General features: G+C 50.2%; 10 protein-coding genes and 1 non-coding gene across 11 annotated transcripts; 8 read left to right on the forward strand and 3 right to left on the reverse strand.

Moving 5' to 3' along the window:
• Window positions 1–657: 657 nt before the first annotated feature.
• Window positions 658–2,328, reverse strand: ICL1 (isocitrate lyase 1; the record flags this gene model as incomplete). Its single annotated transcript, XM_002551605.1, has 1 exon — window positions 658–2,328. The coding sequence occupies one exon, from the start codon at window positions 2,326–2,328 to the stop codon at window positions 658–660; it is 1,671 nt and encodes a 556-aa protein (XP_002551651.1).
• Window positions 2,329–2,826: 498 nt separating this feature from the next.
• On the reverse strand, window positions 2,827–2,908 carry KLTH0A04488r. The gene has a single exon. It is a non-coding gene; the product is annotated as a tRNA-Ser (tRNA).
• Window positions 2,909–3,216: 308 nt separating this feature from the next.
• KLTH0A04510g (KLTH0A04510p) lies at window positions 3,217–3,708 on the forward strand (the record flags this gene model as incomplete). Its single annotated transcript, XM_002551606.1, has 1 exon — window positions 3,217–3,708. The coding sequence occupies one exon, from the start codon at window positions 3,217–3,219 to the stop codon at window positions 3,706–3,708; it is 492 nt and encodes a 163-aa protein (XP_002551652.1).
• Window positions 3,709–4,262: 554 nt separating this feature from the next.
• MOT2 (CCR4-NOT core ubiquitin-protein ligase subunit MOT2) lies at window positions 4,263–6,098 on the forward strand (the record flags this gene model as incomplete). The annotated part of the gene is made up of 1 exon (XM_002551607.1): window positions 4,263–6,098. One exon carries the CDS (start codon window positions 4,263–4,265, stop codon window positions 6,096–6,098), a length of 1,836 nt encoding a protein of 611 aa, XP_002551653.1.
• A 300-nt stretch (window positions 6,099–6,398) lies between these two features.
• On the forward strand, window positions 6,399–7,235 carry SNP1 (U1 snRNP complex subunit SNP1; the record flags this gene model as incomplete). Its single annotated transcript, XM_002551608.1, has 1 exon — window positions 6,399–7,235. One exon carries the CDS (start codon window positions 6,399–6,401, stop codon window positions 7,233–7,235), a length of 837 nt encoding a protein of 278 aa, XP_002551654.1.
• A 278-nt stretch (window positions 7,236–7,513) lies between these two features.
• Window positions 7,514–10,087, forward strand: ARG56 (bifunctional acetylglutamate kinase/N-acetyl-gamma-glutamyl-phosphate reductase; the record flags this gene model as incomplete). Its single annotated transcript, XM_002551609.1, has 1 exon — window positions 7,514–10,087. The coding sequence occupies one exon, from the start codon at window positions 7,514–7,516 to the stop codon at window positions 10,085–10,087; it is 2,574 nt and encodes an 857-aa protein (XP_002551655.1).
• Window positions 10,088–10,372: 285 nt separating this feature from the next.
• ARC15 (Arc15p) lies at window positions 10,373–10,834 on the forward strand (the record flags this gene model as incomplete). The annotated part of the gene is made up of 1 exon (XM_002551610.1): window positions 10,373–10,834. The coding sequence occupies one exon, from the start codon at window positions 10,373–10,375 to the stop codon at window positions 10,832–10,834; it is 462 nt and encodes a 153-aa protein (XP_002551656.1).
• Window positions 10,835–11,056: 222 nt separating this feature from the next.
• Window positions 11,057–12,220, forward strand: YRB2 (Yrb2p; the record flags this gene model as incomplete). Its single annotated transcript, XM_002551611.1, has 1 exon — window positions 11,057–12,220. One exon carries the CDS (start codon window positions 11,057–11,059, stop codon window positions 12,218–12,220), a length of 1,164 nt encoding a protein of 387 aa, XP_002551657.1.
• A 92-nt stretch (window positions 12,221–12,312) lies between these two features.
• On the reverse strand, window positions 12,313–13,002 carry EFM4 (Efm4p; the record flags this gene model as incomplete). Its single annotated transcript, XM_002551612.1, has 1 exon — window positions 12,313–13,002. One exon carries the CDS (start codon window positions 13,000–13,002, stop codon window positions 12,313–12,315), a length of 690 nt encoding a protein of 229 aa, XP_002551658.1.
• Window positions 13,003–13,145: 143 nt separating this feature from the next.
• Window positions 13,146–13,610, forward strand: FIS1 (Fis1p; the record flags this gene model as incomplete). The annotated part of the gene is made up of 1 exon (XM_002551613.1): window positions 13,146–13,610. One exon carries the CDS (start codon window positions 13,146–13,148, stop codon window positions 13,608–13,610), a length of 465 nt encoding a protein of 154 aa, XP_002551659.1.
• Window positions 13,611–14,576: 966 nt separating this feature from the next.
• On the forward strand, window positions 14,577–17,216 carry KLTH0A04686g (ribonucleotide-diphosphate reductase subunit RNR3; the record flags this gene model as incomplete). Its single annotated transcript, XM_002551614.1, has 1 exon — window positions 14,577–17,216. One exon carries the CDS (start codon window positions 14,577–14,579, stop codon window positions 17,214–17,216), a length of 2,640 nt encoding a protein of 879 aa, XP_002551660.1.
• Window positions 17,217–17,368: the final 152 nt, after the last annotated feature.

Below are 17,368 nucleotides of genomic sequence, written 5' to 3' on the forward strand. Positions count from 1 at the left end.
GCGCCGAGCTCGATGGTGCCTTGTAGGCTCTCTATACGTTTTTTATGAACTGATATGCCTTACTGAGCTACAGCGGCTTGAGAAGTTTTATGTTCGCTGGAAACGTGATTCCCGTGGCCGCGTGGATCAGTGTAGCCTGCGGGCGGAGATATATGCTTGAGGGCAGTGGAGATTGGCTTGCGGGGCTTGTTTTCCATTCCTGGGGTGCTTGCGGACTGTTGAGGATGTGGGGTACTCGAAAAATGGCAGCTAATTATTCTATGATTTTGGGCTTGAAGGAAAGGAGTAGAGCGAAGAAGCAGATTAAAAATCAAGGGAGCACACACAGTATCTCAATTCAACCCGGGAACTGGTTATGTTCGAGATGAGCTATTGCACATTGGACTTTGCGGTTCTTAAATTTTTGCAGACAAAAGTCGTTACTCAGGAGAAAGCGGGTCCATGCAGTCCAATGGCAAGCAAGTGTATTATTATCCACTCGAAGCTGTGTCCAAGATAAACCTTGTGTCCCTGCTGGAGCTTTCTGTAGTCGCGTTGGGCAACACCTGAGCTCAGCGACTTATCACTTTGTCCCTCGATGTCGCTGGCGACAGCTGCTCTAAGTTAGAAACGGAATATTATTCATAGATTTGTACATAAAGCCTAATCAGCTCGAGACTACACGCCGTTCTCGTGGAATTGGTCTTCTGTGACTCCCAGGCCCATTGCGGCTGTAGCGCTGGTTCCTCCATGGGCAAGTTTCAGCAAGCTGTCGATGTATTCGGCGCCTGACCATTTTTGGTGCTTCAAGATGTCGACGCCTTGGTCGATCTCTTTCTGCTGTACTGTCTCGGCGTAGGATTGCATTCCACGCTCAGCAAAGTCCTTAGAGAAGGCGTTGACAGCCAGAGCACTTGTGTGAAGCCCCGCGAGCGTGATGAACTGCCAGATGTAACCTAGGTCTCCTAGGCGGTCGATAAATGTGCGCAGCTGTTTCGCGTCCATAGTCTTGGTCCAGTTGAACGATGGAGAAAGGTTGTAGGCCAGCCATTGGTCGGGGAATTTGGCCTTGACGCCTTCCGCAAACGCCTTAGCCTGCTCGTAATCTGGGGAGTTACATTCCATCCACACCAAGTCCGCATATGGGGCAAACGCTCTAGCCCGCATGATACTGCTTTGCGTTCCACCTCTGTAGCGGTATAAACCTTCTCTCGCGCGAGGAAGGTCCCAGTCGAAGTGAAGGGGCTTGCCCAGCAACTTCTTGGCAACCGCTTGCATCTCGCGGAGAGAGAAGCCCGCCAATGGACCCACGGTCTCGTTGAACTCTTTTATTATTTGCTCCTGGTTTGAAGTCTCGTGCTTGCGAACCTCGTCTGCGAACGCTTCGTGGAACAGCTTAAGCCCGGCTTTCGCGCACCAGCGCTCTTCAGTAGCAACCAAATCTGCGGCAGAAACTCCCTTCATAATCGCGGCCTCCAAGGTTTCAGCAAGCGAAACCTCAACGTCTGGGTTCGTAGCACCCACAATGAAGTAGTGGTCGCGGGGGTCAATGGTCGAACTTAGCAATGTCGCCTCTTCAGAGTCGGTGCGTGCAACCAATACGAGGTCCGAGTGCATGATATCCGCGCACATACGGATGGTCACCAAGCGGCTGATATGCTCCTGCACTGGGATCACGCAGCGGCCCGCCATGTGACCGCACTTCTTGTTGGTGGAGGTCTGGTCCTCCATGTGGATCCCCGCGGCTCCCTTTTCGATGAACATTTTGGTGAGTTTGAAAACGGCAGTCACACCGCCGTGGCCGGCGTCGGCGTCGGCGACAATGGGTCTCAAATAGTCGGTGGCAGGGCCTAGCTTGTCAAGTTCGGCCTGCGACTTGCAGCGCGACCGGTCCTCCCACTGCTTACGGTCGTGGAACAGTTGCGCTTTGAACAGGTGGTCCACCTTGTTGGGAACGGTGTCCATGGGGTAGTCGGCGAGATCCGGCCCGGGCTCGTTGCTGGTCGACGCTGTGGACGAGCACTGCCAGCCGGAGACGTAGACGGTGTCGAGGTACTTGGCCATCTGGGTCACGTGGACGGGGTCCAGCGCGCCAAACGTCCTAGCCACGGTCCTGTTTTCGTGGTGCTCCTCGAGTAGCTTGTACAATTTCTGGGCCATTGTTGAGGAGGCGTGGGGAGCCATGGGCATGGTCCCACGCCTCGCGGCGATTTCCCTGGCGGAGTAGATGCGCTTCGTGTGCTTCCAGCGCGGCTGGGACCACCATTTCTCGATTTCCGCGGTTTGCTGCTCCAGCTGACGCTGGAGCGACTCGAACGAGTCAAGATTCTGCGTTGTAGGTACTGTCATTTCACGGAAGCCTCGCGCCGTTTTTCAGCTGAAAAAGGCTTTGTTTTGTAGAAGCACAAACGCTCAAAAGTCAGATTCGAAGCCTGCTGTAGATGCGCGGGGGGCGACTGGGAGTTTCGGGCTTCTGCTGGGCTGAATATTCCAAAGAAAGCTAAGTCAAGAGCTCAGGTTTCTGGCACAATCAGTTACTGCTTTCAGAAGACTGGAAACGACAAATCCTCCATCTTGGCCGCCCTGGTAGGGCTATAAGTACTCTTGCTCAGCCGTTTTCAGCAGATGATTCTAACTCCGTCGCCGCCGGGCTGAAGGACCTCTCAAGGCCCAGCCTGCCTCATTGGTAGCGTCTTGATGTTCTCCGAGCTCCCGTGACGCGCCAGCTCCGGATCAAATGCCAGACATCGTGATCCTGTCAGAATTTCGTCCTGGGCGAAAGGACGAGATGCTCCGGACCAAAGCAGAAGTCTTCATAGGGCAAAACAAAAAAAAATCAAAAAATAACGACACCAGCAGGATTTGAACCAGCGCGGGCAGAGCCCAACAGATTTCAAGTCTGTCGCCTTAACCACTCGGCCATAGTGCCTCGATATGCCGTAGGTAGCGTTTTGGTGCTATATATTGCAAAACCCCATTTGATCCCTTCCAATCGTTTCCGTGCACCTGTTGGAGACTGCTAAAAATGTGGGGAGACCGACAAGGGGTTACGCTATAGACACCCCGGTCAGGGGCCAGGCGTCGTATATAAGGGGCCTTCAGAGCCGTTACAAGGCTTGTTCGCAGCGCTTTCTTCCGCACGACAAGCACCAGCTTTCACATTTTTCTATAGCGCGTCAGCTACCGCTCATATTAGTATTTAGCAGCTCAACGTTTATTGTATAACACACACCCGCAATGACCAAGAAGGACAAAAAGCCAAAGATCTCGACTATAGTGACCAAGGAGGGCGACACGGTCAAGGTTTTCGAGGACCTTGACACGTTTGAGACGTTCATCAAGAACGAGACGGAGGACGAGGAATTCGATCACGTGAACTGCCACCTGAAGTACTACCCGCCATTCGTACTGCACGAGTCGCACGAGGACCCTGAGAAGATCAAGGAGACGGTCAACTCACACAACCGAAAGTTCGTGCGCCACCTGCACCAGCACGTGGAGAAGCACCTGCTCAAGGACATCCGCGAGAGGCTGCAGTTGCCCCAGCTCAAGTTTAACGACAAGTCCAAGGAGGAGACGCCAGACCACATCGTATGGCGCTACAACCAGCGCGCCAACTTCCACGAGCGCGACTTTGACATCCACGTCACGGTCGAGTGCCACCACGACAGTGCCCTCGTGGACGTGGACTACCTGACCGTTCCGGTGCCAGCGGTCGCCGCGGCATGAAACCGTGGATGCCGAACGCTCAAAGATATTTACTGTTTACGACTGTATATGAATTTACGAATATTGAATGCCAGTTTCACAAGAGCGGCGGGCCGTACAGCGAAGCACTTCTGCTTGCACTACAGAGTAGCTTTTCTTGGTTTTTGTATGTTTTTGTCAGGAAGTTTGATATTGGCCATTGTTTTCGTAGGTGTGTAGATGTGGTCCAGCTTTACAAGTACTACCCGCAAACATAGAACTAGCTAATGCAAACATAGCTTTCGGGGGCCCGCGCTCTTGGATTCTTAGACCAAGGCATACCCTGGCAAGCAATTGCTAGTCAACGAGAACGCACCCGCTCGTGCTAGGGACTTCGGCTGGGCCAGACGCGACGCCGGCGTCGCAGCACTTAACCACGTGACCAGATAAGGACATATCACCAACAACGGAGACTGAAAAACAAAATTAAGCGCACACCGAGAAGGCCAACTCTTCGACTGTGGTCCACAGCAGTCTCTGCTCAAAACAGAACCAAACACAGCAGTCGAATAGAGAACCGACAACCGACAGCAGCCATGAATAAGACAACCACCGCGGCGAACATGCACGCCATCCAAAACGCGCTCGCCAACTACGATACCTCCTTTCTTTCGGACGACGAAGAAGACTATTGCCCACTGTGTATCGAAACACTCGATATCACCGATAAAAACTTCAAACCGTGCCCCTGCGGCTACCAAATATGTCAGTTCTGCTACAACAATATCCGCCAGAACCCAGAGCTGAATGGGCGCTGCCCCGCGTGTCGCCGCAAATACGACGACGAGAGCGTCGAGTACATCGTGCTCACGCCCGAGGAGATGAAGCTCGAGCAAGCCAAACAGGTAAGGAAAGAAAAGGAGCGCAAGCTGCGCGACAAGGAGCGCAAGGAGAACGAGTTCGCGAACCGCAAGCATCTGGCAGGCATGCGTGTTATCCAGAAGAACCTAGTATATGTAGTGGGTCTGAATCCACCTGTCCCCTACGAAGACGTTGCGGCGCTGCTGAAGTCCGACAGGTACTTCGGTCAGTATGGAAAAATCAACAAGATTGTGGTTAACAAGAAGACTGCGCACAACGACCACCACAGCGGCCCTGCCTCTGGGAGCCACGGCCACCACACAGGGTACGGCATCTACGTCACCTTCGCCAAAAAGGACGACGCCGCCCGGTGCATCGCAGCAGTAGACGGCACGTACCTAGACGGGCGAATTGTGAAAGCTGCGTACGGTACCACCAAGTACTGTTCGTCGTACCTCAGGGGCCAGAGCTGCCCCAACCCCAATTGCATGTTCTTGCACGAGCCGGGAGAGGAGGCCGACTCCTTCAACAGGCGTGAGCTCACCAACAAGCAGCACGATCACTCAGCTTTCAAACAACTGGGCGGCAGCAGTTCCAGCCTGCCGTCCAACAAGGCTGCCGCCAGTGCTATTGTACCTCCATCAGCGTCTCCTGCTCCCTCGCCTCTGCCAATCAAGACGCATTTGAACAGCAGTCACAACCAGGAAGAGATCTCGTCGTCATCATCAACCTCGGCCGCGCACACGCCTGTGTTGACGCCGGCTCTCGTGCCAAGCGGGTCCAATCCGTGGGGTGTCAACTCAGCGGCAGCTCCGTCCTTCTCTTCCGCTGCCGCCAAAACAACTACCTCATCCGCGTTCCCTACTCTCGGCGAAGCCACTCTTGCTCAGTCGATGGCCGCATTGTCAACCAAAGACTCGGGTGCTGGTACCGCCCACAGCAGCACAAAGAGCAACAAAAAGAACCTTGAGAAGAAATACATTGATCCCTACGATCCCTTGTCGAGCGCTGTCAGGTTCATTGATGATACTATCAAGTTTTTGTCGGAGTACAGAAATTGTCACTTCAAACTGAGATCCAATGTCATCGACGAGGAAACCTACAAATCGTATCCATCTCTTTTCTCTTTTGAAAACGTTCCGGTATCCAAGACCTCTGACAACACTCTGAGCAGAAAGCTGGTTGACATGCTTGCTATCAAGCCTGTCGACCATTCTGCCTCAGTGCTGCCCTACTTGCAAGCCACACCACAGGCCGACCCACTTGTCCTACACCAGCTACAACAACAGCAACAACAGCAGCAACTTTTGCTTGCTAAACAACAGCAGCAGTTGCAGCAACAGGTTCAGACTCACCAACAAACACAGCAGCCCACCCCACCTGGCATGACCCCACAGCTCCTCCATGCCCAGCTTCAACAACAGAGAGCAGTTAACACTCCACCACCCCCTGGCATATTCTCCCCTTCCAACCCTCCCACTAGCGCGAACCAAGTCCCAGTGACTGGCAGCAATTCATCAGATCTGCTAAACCAACTAATTAACGGGAAGAGAATCTCCACCAGCAGTTAAACCCACGCAATAATCAACACACTCTCTCAACCACATGCATATACACATGTATATACGCGAAATAAAGCATTAGCGGCACGTCTCCACGTCCACTTGTTCATACCTTAAATGTATCACGACTTCAATAGTTATTTTTCTGTTAATAGAGACTTCAGAAAAACGCCGAGAACACACTTTAGTTAACTTGGAAGCCAAAATCTGAAGAACAGCAAGGGAAACAGACCTGCCACATAGGCCGCAACTGCAACAATTCCAAGACATTCAGAGTGCTCTATAACTTGAGTGATCCCACTGTTCATCATGATAAAGTTCCCGCAAAACGTCTCCAAGCTGTTTCGCCCGGGGCCGCCATTGCAGTATAAAAAGCCTGTGGACTACCCAGTTGAAGAGAGAAAGACGGCGAACAAAATCCAAAGCTTATCTGGATATCTCGGCGCACTTGATACATATCGCTCAGAGCATCCAGAGGGTTCCGAGAACGGTCACTTAGACGCTTACAATGCTGCAGAGAATGCGCGGCAAGTGGAGGCAAAAGCACTTAACGCTAAACTTGCAATTTGGAACCCAGACGAAGATCCGAATATCGCTGATAGTGACCCTTACAGGACAATTTTTGTAGGGAGACTGCCGTTTGCTGTCACAGAGGTCGAGCTTCAAAAGGAGTTCGTTCGGTTCGGAGAGATTGAAAAAGTGAGAGTTGTCAGAGACAAGACCTCCAACAAGAGCCGCGGCTACGGCTTTATCATGTTTAAAGACGAGATTTCGGCAAGGTCAGCCTGCCGCGAGATTGGTGTACACCGCGGAGTCCAGATTGGAGGCCGGCCAGTAATCGTCGATATAGAGCGTGGCAGGACTGTCAAATACTTCACGCCGCGGAGGCTGGGGGGCGGCCTCGGCGGTCGCGGATACATGAAGAGAGATAAACTAGCCAAACTGGCAAGCGCTGTTGCGAAAGACGAGCCTAAGACAACGCCACGGGGCCCTCCACCATCAAGTTTCCCGTCTGGTCCAAGAAGCCGGTTCAATGCTTACAGCGGCGCCCCTGCAAGAGCAGCACCTCCTCCAGAAAGGGCACCCGCCTATCGTTCCAGGCAAAACCGTACAAGCAGATTCCAAGGATTTAGACCCGACTACTAGGCATTACTTCAGCAGCGTAAGGCGAGGAGCAGATCACGTGATGATATGGAGTGTGTTATCACATACACAGTTTCCATTATCGCTGCACTCTTAAATGAAAGCAGGCAGTTTCCCATGGAAAAAAACCAAGATTTCGGAAAATGGCAGGGCGTCACGTTGAGTCATGAGTTAGGCCAAAATATAAAGAGCTGTGTACCTCCTGGGATAGAGTTAGACAGTCGGTTTAATTTCGCATCGATCTACCGCTATCACAGTGCGACAGAATACGCCGGGCAGTAATGTCAGCTAGATTACTAGTATCTACTAAAAGCCTTAAAAGCGGAAGATTGCAGGGCCTTGCGTCCTTGTTGAGCAAAGTCAACTGCGCTCACAGCGTTCCCTACGCTCAGAAGAGAGTCGGTTACTCCAAGAGACACGTTGCAAGCGTTAGCGGTGTTGGAACGACTGGGACCAGATCTACCGTAGTTCAACTGCTGAACAACATCGGGTCCAAAAGAGAGGTCGAACAGTATCTCAAATATTTTACGTCTGTCTCGCAGCAGCAATTTGCGGTGATCAAGGTCGGAGGTGCTATTATCAGCGACAACCTTCAAGAACTAGCCTCGTGCTTGGCGTTTCTTTACCACGTCGGCTTGTACCCCATCATTCTGCATGGGACAGGACCTCAAGTTAACGGTCGCTTGGAGGCCCAGGGCGTCGAGCCAGACTACATTGATGGTATTAGAATCACCGACGAGAGGACCATGTCTGTTGTCAGACAGTGCTTCCTGGAACAAAACTTGAAGCTTGTCACTGCCCTAGAGCAATTGGGCGTCCGCGCTAGACCAATCACCTCTGGCGTGTTCACTGCCGAATATCTTGACAAAGACAAGTACAAGCTTGTTGGCGACATCACTGGCGTTTGCAAGGACCCAATCGAGGCCTCAATCAAAGCAGGAGCCCTACCGATTCTGACTTCGCTGGCCGAAACCCCTTCCGGCCAGACACTCAACGTCAATGCCGACATTGCCGCTGGCGAACTGGCGCGTATTTTCGAGCCCTTGAAGATTGTGTACCTGAATGAAAAGGGCGGTATCGTCAACGGCGAGACACAGGAAAAGGTTTCTGTGATTAACCTGGACGAGGAGTACGATGAGCTGATGAAGCAAAGCTGGGTGAAGTACGGCACCAAGTTGAAGATCAAGGAAATCAAAGAACTGCTGGATTACTTACCACGCTCGTCTTCTGTGGCTATCATTAACGTCCAGGACTTACAGAAGGAACTTTTCACCGATTCTGGTGCTGGTACCATGATTAGAAGAGGCTACAAGCTAGTCAAGAGATCATCGCTCTCAGAGTTCCCAACTCCTGACGCTTTGAGAGAAGCGCTGCAAAGAGACCCAGATATTGCTTCGGGTGCTCAGTCCTCTGCCACGTACTTGCGCGACCTGCAGTCTTCTGAATTCACCACGTACTCCGATGAGCCATTAGAGGTTTTGGCGATAGTCAAGAAAGACACTTTGGTTCCAAAGTTAGATAAGTTCTTATGCTCAAAGGTCGGGTGGTTGAACAATGTCACCGACAACGTTTTCAGCTCTCTAAAGAGAGACTTCCCTGCTTTACAATGGGTTGTTAGAGAGGACGACGAAAACATAGGCTGGCACTTCAGTAAGTGCGACGGCTCCTATTTAAAAAACGGCAAAGTCCTCTTTTGGTATGGGGTGAAGGATCTTAACACCGCCTCCCAATTGATTAAAGACTTTGTTGGCACTGCTTCCGCAGCACCTACTGGCAGCACCTCTGGTGTTTTCGCATCTGGGCAAGCAACTAGAGCTTTCTCCACTGCCAGATCGTATTCCACAAGAAGTGAGCCTAAAACTGAAGGCACAAACACTAAAAAGGGCCGCGTTGCCCTTATTGGTGCGAGAGGTTACACTGGCCAGAACCTTATTTCCTTGCTCGACAACCATCCTTACCTGGAACTTGCACATGTCTCGTCTCGTGAGCTAAACGGAACTAAACTGAAAGGTTACAACAAGGCTGAAATTACTTACGAGAACCTGCAGTTAGAAGACTTGAAGAGACTTGAGTCCAAAGGCAATGTTGACATGTGGGTCATGGCTCTCCCTAACGGTGTTTGCAAGCCATTTGTTGAGGCAATCGAAAGTGTCAAAGGGAAGTCAAAGATTATCGATCTCGGTGCCGATTACCGGTTTGTCCCTGAGACTGAGTGGGCTTATGGTTTACCCGAGCTCAACAACAGAGAAAAGATAGCTGCTGCAAAGAAGATTGCCAACCCTGGCTGCTATGCCACAGGCGCTCAAGTCGCTATCGCCCCTCTGACTGAATTTATAACTGGCCTGCCCACCGTTTTCGGCGTTTCTGGTTACTCTGGTGCTGGTACCAAGCCTTCTCCAAAGAACGACCCCGCTTTCCTGAACAACAACCTGATCCCTTACGCTCTCACAAATCATATTCACGAGCGCGAGATTTCTACTCGTCTCGGTCTAGAGGTCGCTTTCGTCCCTCATGTGGCACAATGGTTCCAGGGTATCTCCCATACAATTTCAATCCCCATAAAGAAAGGCTCTCTGACTTCTCAAGATATTCGCTCCATGTACGAGAAGTTCTATGAAAACGAACGCCTGGTCAACGTTGCCAAAGACATTCCTTTGATGAAGTCCATCTCCGGAACTCACGGCGTTCTCGTAGGTGGGTTCAAGGTCAACGATGCCCAAGACCGTGTTGTTGTTTGCGCTGCTATCGACAACTTGTTGAAGGGCGCTGCGACCCAATGTCTGCAGAACATCAACTTGGCGCTAGGCTACGGCGAGTATGATGGTATCCCACAGGACAAGATTGCCCAAGACTGATTTTATTTTGCTTGGATTTTGGTCTATGTACAGATTTTATAGTTAGTTCTGGGAAGACAAAGCGCAGCGGGCTTGGCTTCGGACCTGGCAATTTAATATCTCAGCGCTACTCTCATGGGGTCGAAGCCTACCCCACATGATTTAAACACTAAGAAAGCTCTTGATTTCAGTATCTGAAGTTCACATCCTGTGTTACGAAAAGGTGCCGAAATCTCATGAAAGGGGTCTTGAGAACCAACTTTCGACAAAGAAGCACGTTTCCAAAAGCGCGATCTGTGTGGCAGAATGGAAGACTGGAGAAGAATTGATATCGACGCGTTCGACCCAGACAGTGGCAGACTGACTGCTGAAGACTTGAAGCCTCCATATGCCAGCTCTGTGAGCTTGCAAGAGCTAGAACCCAAAATTTCACAACTCCGTTCAGCGGCGACCAGCGGCGACTTTCTAAACGCCCTGCAAATCTTAACAACTGATCCTCCATACAGCGCGGATGAGACGACGAAAAACCAGTATTTCCATGCTGTGCTCGGCGTGTTAACTCAAGTTCGTCAGGCTGATATCACCAACCTGGTGAAGCAGCTTTCGCCTAAGCAAACTGACGTACTAGTAAAGTATTTGTACAAAGGTATGAGCGTCCCAGAGGGCCAGAAGCAAGGTGGTATGCTTCTCTCGTGGTTTGAAAAGGTCACGCAGTTGTCGGGCGTCGGCCCCGTTGTGCGCTACTTGTCGGATAGAAACACCGTTTGAAGAGCATCCGCATCCTAGCTCACAAGTTCCACGGTCATTTTAACACCCATATAAATCATATAAAACTATTAAAAGCGTCTTTATAAGTTACAATTCGTGGCACTACTGGTTGGTAACTGAGCTGTCGCGTCGTCACCGGTGATACTAAGTTTTATTCTAATTAATGGTCCTAGGACGTGCTGGTTCTTCGCGAAAGGATTACCAGCGGTAAAGCCATTAGAAATGAGTGAGGCTAGCGACAGCTCGAACCTTAATCAGAAGGAACTGATCAAAGACACGGAGGCGAATACTTCTGAGCCCATAGGTATCAAACGCTCTCGGAGCCAAGAAGCAAACAATGCCGAAGAGCCGGCTAAGCGGCTCAAGAGCGAGGAAAGCGAGGAAAGCAAGGAGAATTTAAATGAACACACGGCACAAGAGAAGAAAGACGATGGGAAGAGGTCAGAACCAGCTACCAGCGAGAAGGGCCCTGCTAACGAGTCAGGAAGCAACAACAAAGAAGCAAAATCAGATGAAGGTCACAAGCAATCCAGCAGTGACGACGACAAGAAGCCAGGGCCCGCTAAAGAATGCGAGGCAGACAAGGACAAAAAGGACGTGCAGAAGACTACAAAAGAAGGTGAAGATAATGCTACCGAGGAGTCCCAGAAAGCTTCCCCCAAGCCAAGCGCAAAACCAAAATTTGCATTCGGCGCCTCCTCTGGATTTAGCGCAGGATTTGGGCTGGCAAAAACTCCCACACCCAAATCGAATACTCCTGAGTCCATAATCTCCCCCAAAGAGGGTTCGAGCGAGTCTAAAGCGCCCACTAAACCTACAGCATTTGGTTCAGGGTTTGCATTCGGTGCAGGCTTCTATGCATTAAACAAAGATAAGAAGAGCGGCTCTAAAGTTTTCGCAAGTGAAGAAGAGAAAGCTAAAAGCGCGAGCCCAGTCCCTGGCAACCCAAACACGGATGACACTAAAGAGAACACCAGTAGCACCGACAGCGAGGGAGTCGTAAAGTTACAGAAACAAGACGTAAAATCCGGTGAGGAGTCCGAAGAGTCTATCTTCCAGGTGAACGCCAAACTCTACCAACTAACTAGCTTGAAAGAAGGCTGGAAGGAGAGGGGTGTCGGTGCGTTACACGTTAACAAAAACCCACATAACGGCAAAGCCCGTATTGTTATGAGATCCCGAGGCATTCTAAAAGTTATTTTGAATGTGTTGCTCGTCAAAGGTGTTGTTATTCACAAAGGCTTTCCCGCGTCTTTGCAGGGTGAAAAATTCATCAGAATAGTGACTGTCGATCACGACAAGGCCCCGCTTCAATACGCTGTCAGAATGGGGAAAGCTGAAGCGGCCGACGAATTGTACGAAACAATAAAAAAACTGATTCCTTGAGAAACTAACCCATCGCTCCATATTCTCTTCAACGAGAGGGATACCCTATTGTAATATTAGTTCTGTACAAAGTAGTTTGCAGCAAAGCTTATTCATCTCTTCACAAACGCTATGCTACATATGGTGGTGCCTTTAACGCCCCCGAACTCGAAAACTGGATAATCAATGGTTTTCCATACCTTTAAACTGTCGGACTCCACAATGCGTATCAGCTCTTCTTGCGTGAAGTTACAGGAGGTTATCAGAAAAACGCTGTCTTTTTTCAAGAGCTTCTCTACAACTTTGGGGTAGACATCGACGACCGACCTGTCTCCGTCCAGTTTAATGCCACTCAGAGCGATCGCGTCCAGCGTTCCCTTGTCAAGAACGACGTCGTAAGCGGAGCATTCCCAGTTAGGGTCAAAGATGTCTGCAGCCTCGAATTTGATGTTCTCATAGCCAGGAAACTGTGACTCCGATATCTCTCTAGCAAACTGAACCGATTTTTCGGAATAGTCGACGCCCATCATTGGCCCATTGAAACCCTCTTCATGCAACTGGAATAGCAAGTGGCCGTTCCCGGTACCTAAGTCGATCATGGAGCAATCCCTGTGTATATTCTGCTGGTCTAGATTGTCCATTAGGAACTCAATCATCTTTTCCTCTGCATCGTTGTCGGCAAACCAACACTCGCCCGTGTCTCCAGGATTCTCTTTGAAATTAGAGTTTTCGAGTGCGTAAAAATCATCCCAGTACTCTTTAGTTCCGAGCTTTGACGTGTTCAATTTCGAGGTGTCCTCCATTTCGTCCGCGTTTCGCAGTGCCTATATCTGAGCTTTATCCTATTTATGCGATGAGATGGGACGTGAGTGGGTTTTTCCAATGAAATTTCCAACTAAGCAATTTGTACCTTACACACAAAAGGAACACCCAAAACGCATCAGACATGGGCAAGATAAGCTTCCTTCCAACTCTCGAAGACGCATATGGCTCCCTTTCGCCGGACCAACTAGAAATTTTGAGGCAGCAAGTCCTGTCAGAAGGTGGCGAGCTAGCCTCGATACAGTCGAGGTTCAACTACGCATGGGGACTGATCAAGTCCACCGAGCAGGACGACCAAAGACTAGGCGTGAAGCTGCTAACAGACATCTACAAGGAGTCGTCGATGAGGCGGCGCGAGTGCCTCTACTATCTGACGATCGGTTGTTACAAGCTGGGGGAGTTTTCCACTGCTAAGAGATATTCCGACGCACTGTGCTCGCACGAGCCGGACAACAAACAGGCCCGGACACTACAGTCAATGGTCGAGAACAAAATCCAGCGTGAAAGCTTCAAAGGAATAGCGATTGCCAGTGGGTGCGTCGCAGTGGCCGCCACCGTCGCAGGCATGCTGTTCAGAAAAAAGCGCTGAGCGCCGATACAGTAGGCCCCGCATGTACCGGTCAGCTAGCCAGGCGTGATCCCTTCAAACGCCCTTTTCCACGCACCGCTACGTCTTGATAGACGTAAGCGACGATACCTATACACGAGTCATTTTATAACTTTAATATTCCACCACGAAGTGCCAAGGCCACCCCCGGCTTCAGGAGTCTTTGAATACAGGGACCAAGGATACCAAGCAACTCGCTCGCGCGCGCCAGCAAGGCGCCAGTGGTTTGCCAAACTCTCATCACGTAGATAATGATACAACGATATAGCTTGTAAAGGTGAGGGAAGTCACTAGTTGCTGTACAAGACTGGTCCGCAATTTATCTCACAGCTGCCCTGTACAATTCTGGCGTCTGCGCATTTTGGTTTCTTTCCTTCAGGGGCCAAGTGATTCTCTTTAAGCTATTGCGCGTCATCACTTGATCTCATCTCGTGACAAATATGAACTGCACCACTCAAAGTCTCTGCCGCAGCCGCAACGCTGCCAATTTCCGCAATCACGCCAACTGCTCTAAGCTCCAGGGGCCCCTCGTATGCTCCGTGCCCGCCATTGCTGCCTCTCGTTTGGTAATTTCTGCTGGCATTGAGGCTCCCGCATCACTTGAGTTTGGCGTGCGCTGTTTGCTGCGGCATCTTAGTTGACGCGCTCCGTCTGCCTGTACATTTGACGCGTCTCGTAGCAGCGCGCATTGACTCTCAGAAAGCACCTTGGAACGCGTAAATCCGACATTTTTTTACGCGTTCGCAGCCGTAAACGCGTAAAGGAAAGATTTTTCACGTATAAGTACAGGTTATTCTGGCGTTTTACGTGTCTATTGAAAGACTACTTCCTTCAAAGACCAAGGATCCAAGTTCTGAACTTTTAAACCTCAATTGAAGGACGTTTCAATCAACCAGTGATTTGGAAGCCCCTCAGAAAGCACACAGACACTTCAGGTAGTACTTCTTCATGTTCGTGTATAAGAGAGATGGCCGTCGAGAGCCGGTCAAGTTCGACAAAATCACCGCGCGTGTATCCAGGTTATGCTACGGCCTGGACCCCAACCATGTGGACGCTGTGAAAATCACTCAGCGTATTATCTCTGGTGTCTACGAGGGTGTGACGACTGTGGAGCTGGATAACCTGGCCGCGGAGACATGCGCGTACATGACCACCATCCACCCAGACTACGCGACCCTGGCAGCTAGAATCGCTATTTCCAACTTGCACAAGCAAACCACCAAGCAATTCTCGCAGGTGGTAAGTGATCTGTTCCATTACGTCAACCCCAAGAACGGCATTCACTCGCCAATGATCTCTCAGGAGGTCTTCGACATAATCCAAAAGCACAAGGACGAACTCAACTCTGCCATTGTTTACGACCGTGACTTCCAGTACAATTACTTTGGTTTCAAGACATTGGAGCGCTCCTATTTGCTGAGAATCAACGGCGAAGTGGCCGAGAGACCTCAGCATCTGATCATGCGTGTTGCCGTCGGCATCCACGGAGACAACATCCCAAAGGTGATCGAGACCTACAACCTGATGTCATTGAAGTATTTCACTCATGCTTCCCCAACTCTTTTCAACGCTGGTACTCCTCACCCCCAGATGTCTTCTTGTTTCCTGGTGGCGATGAAGGATGACTCCATCGAAGGTATTTACGACACTCTAAAGGAGTGTGCAATGATCTCCAAGACTGCTGGCGGTATCGGGTTGCACATCCACAACATTCGTTCCACAGGTTCTTACATTGCCGGCACAAACGGTACCTCTAACGGATTGATCCCCATGATCCGTGTGTTTAACAACACTGCACGTTACGTGGACCAAGGTGGTAATAAGAGACCGGGTGCTTTTGCCTTGTACTTGGAGCCTTGGCACTCAGACATTTTCGACTTTGTTGACATCCGGAAGAACCATGGTAAAGAAGAAATTCGTGCTAGAGATTTATTCCCAGCACTGTGGGTACCAGACCTGTTCATGAAGAGAGTTCAGGAGAACGGCGACTGGACCCTATTTTCCCCAAGTGAAGCCCCCGGCTTGTCCGATGTTTATGGTGACGAGTTTGAAGCGCTGTACGAACGTTACGTTCAGGAAGGTCGCGGCAGAAAGACTATCAAGGCCCAGAAACTGTGGTATGCTATTTTGGAAGCCCAGACAGAAACCGGTACGCCTTTCATGCTGTACAAGGACGCTTGTAACAGAAAGTCCAACCAGAAGAACTTGGGTGTTATCAAGTCCTCTAACTTGTGCTGCGAAATCGTCGAGTACTCCGCTCCAGATGAGACAGCTGTTTGTAACTTGGCTTCCCTTTCGCTTCCTGCGTTCATCGAAACTTCCGAAGACGGTCAGACTCAATGGTACAACTTTGACAAACTGCATGAGATTGCTAAAGTTGTGACACACAACCTGAATCAGGTTATTGACCGCAACTACTATCCAGTTGAAAGTGCCAGAAACTCTAACATGAGACACAGACCAGTCGCTTTGGGTGTACAAGGTTTGGCCGATGCATTTATGATCTTGCGTATCCCATTCGATTCTCAAGAAGCAAAGGAGCTCAACATCCAAATTTTCGAGACTATCTACCATGCTGCCCTGGAGCGCTCCAATGAATTGGCGGTCGAGCATGGACCATATGAGACTTTCGAAGGCTCTCCTGCTTCCCAAGGTATCTTGCAGTTCGATATGTGGGACAAGAAGCCAACCGACCTATGGGACTGGGAAACTTTGAAAGCTAAGATTGTTAAGACCGGTTTAAGAAATTCTCTGTTATTGGCTCCAATGCCTACTGCATCCACTTCCCAAATTCTGGGAAACAACGAGTGTTTCGAGCCATACACCTCTAACATGTACTCTCGTCGTGTTCTTTCAGGTGAGTTCCAGATCGTCAATCCTTACCTGTTGCGTGATCTGGTCGACCTTGGTATTTGGAACGACGCAATGAAGTCCCACATCATTTCTGACAATGGTTCCATCCAAAACTTGCCAAACATCCCACAGAAGCTGAAGGACCTATACAAGACCGTCTGGGAGCTATCCCAAAAAACTATCATCGAGATGGCTGCTGACCGTGCTTGCTATATCGACCAGTCGCAATCCTTGAACGTGCACATTCGTGCTCCTACGATGGGTAAACTGACTAGTATGCACTTTTACGGTTGGAAGAAGGGTTTGAAGACGGGTATGTACTACTTGAGAACCCAAGCTGCTTCTGCCGCTATCCAGTTCACCATCGATAAGTCCGTTGCTTCCATGGCGGGCGACAAAGAGGCTGATCTTCAAAACTTGCATAGGCCACTCTACGTTCCCCGCAAAATGAACTTTAGCGAGGGCGCAGCTAAAGATAAGGGAATTGAGGCTCTCAGGGAAACCAGAGAGTCTTCTCCCTCGCCTTCCGTCGACTCATCTTTGGCTAACAGCGTTGCCTCTCTTAAAATTGAGGAGGCTAAACCTGTGACGCCCCCAGCTACTACAACAGACGTCGCTGCTGAAGCCAAGTCTGAGGCTACACAGCCAGAAAACGAGGAATTTGACATTTACAACTCCAAAGTTATAGCATGTGCCATCGATAACCCTGGCGCTTGCGAAATGTGCTCTGGTTAGATGATTTCAGGGTGGGATTTTTTTATTTGCTTAATCGCTGTTCGGGGTACTAATGTTTTTTAATTTCGGGATTGTCATATACGCTAACTCACAACTATCATGCTTCTTTGGTATTTTAGGTTCTATAATGATATAAACACTTACAAAGTTTG

This window comes from Lachancea thermotolerans (genome assembly GCF_000142805.1).
Source record: "Lachancea thermotolerans CBS 6340 chromosome A complete sequence".
NCBI classification, from domain to species: domain Eukaryota; kingdom Fungi; phylum Ascomycota; class Saccharomycetes; order Saccharomycetales; family Saccharomycetaceae; genus Lachancea; species Lachancea thermotolerans.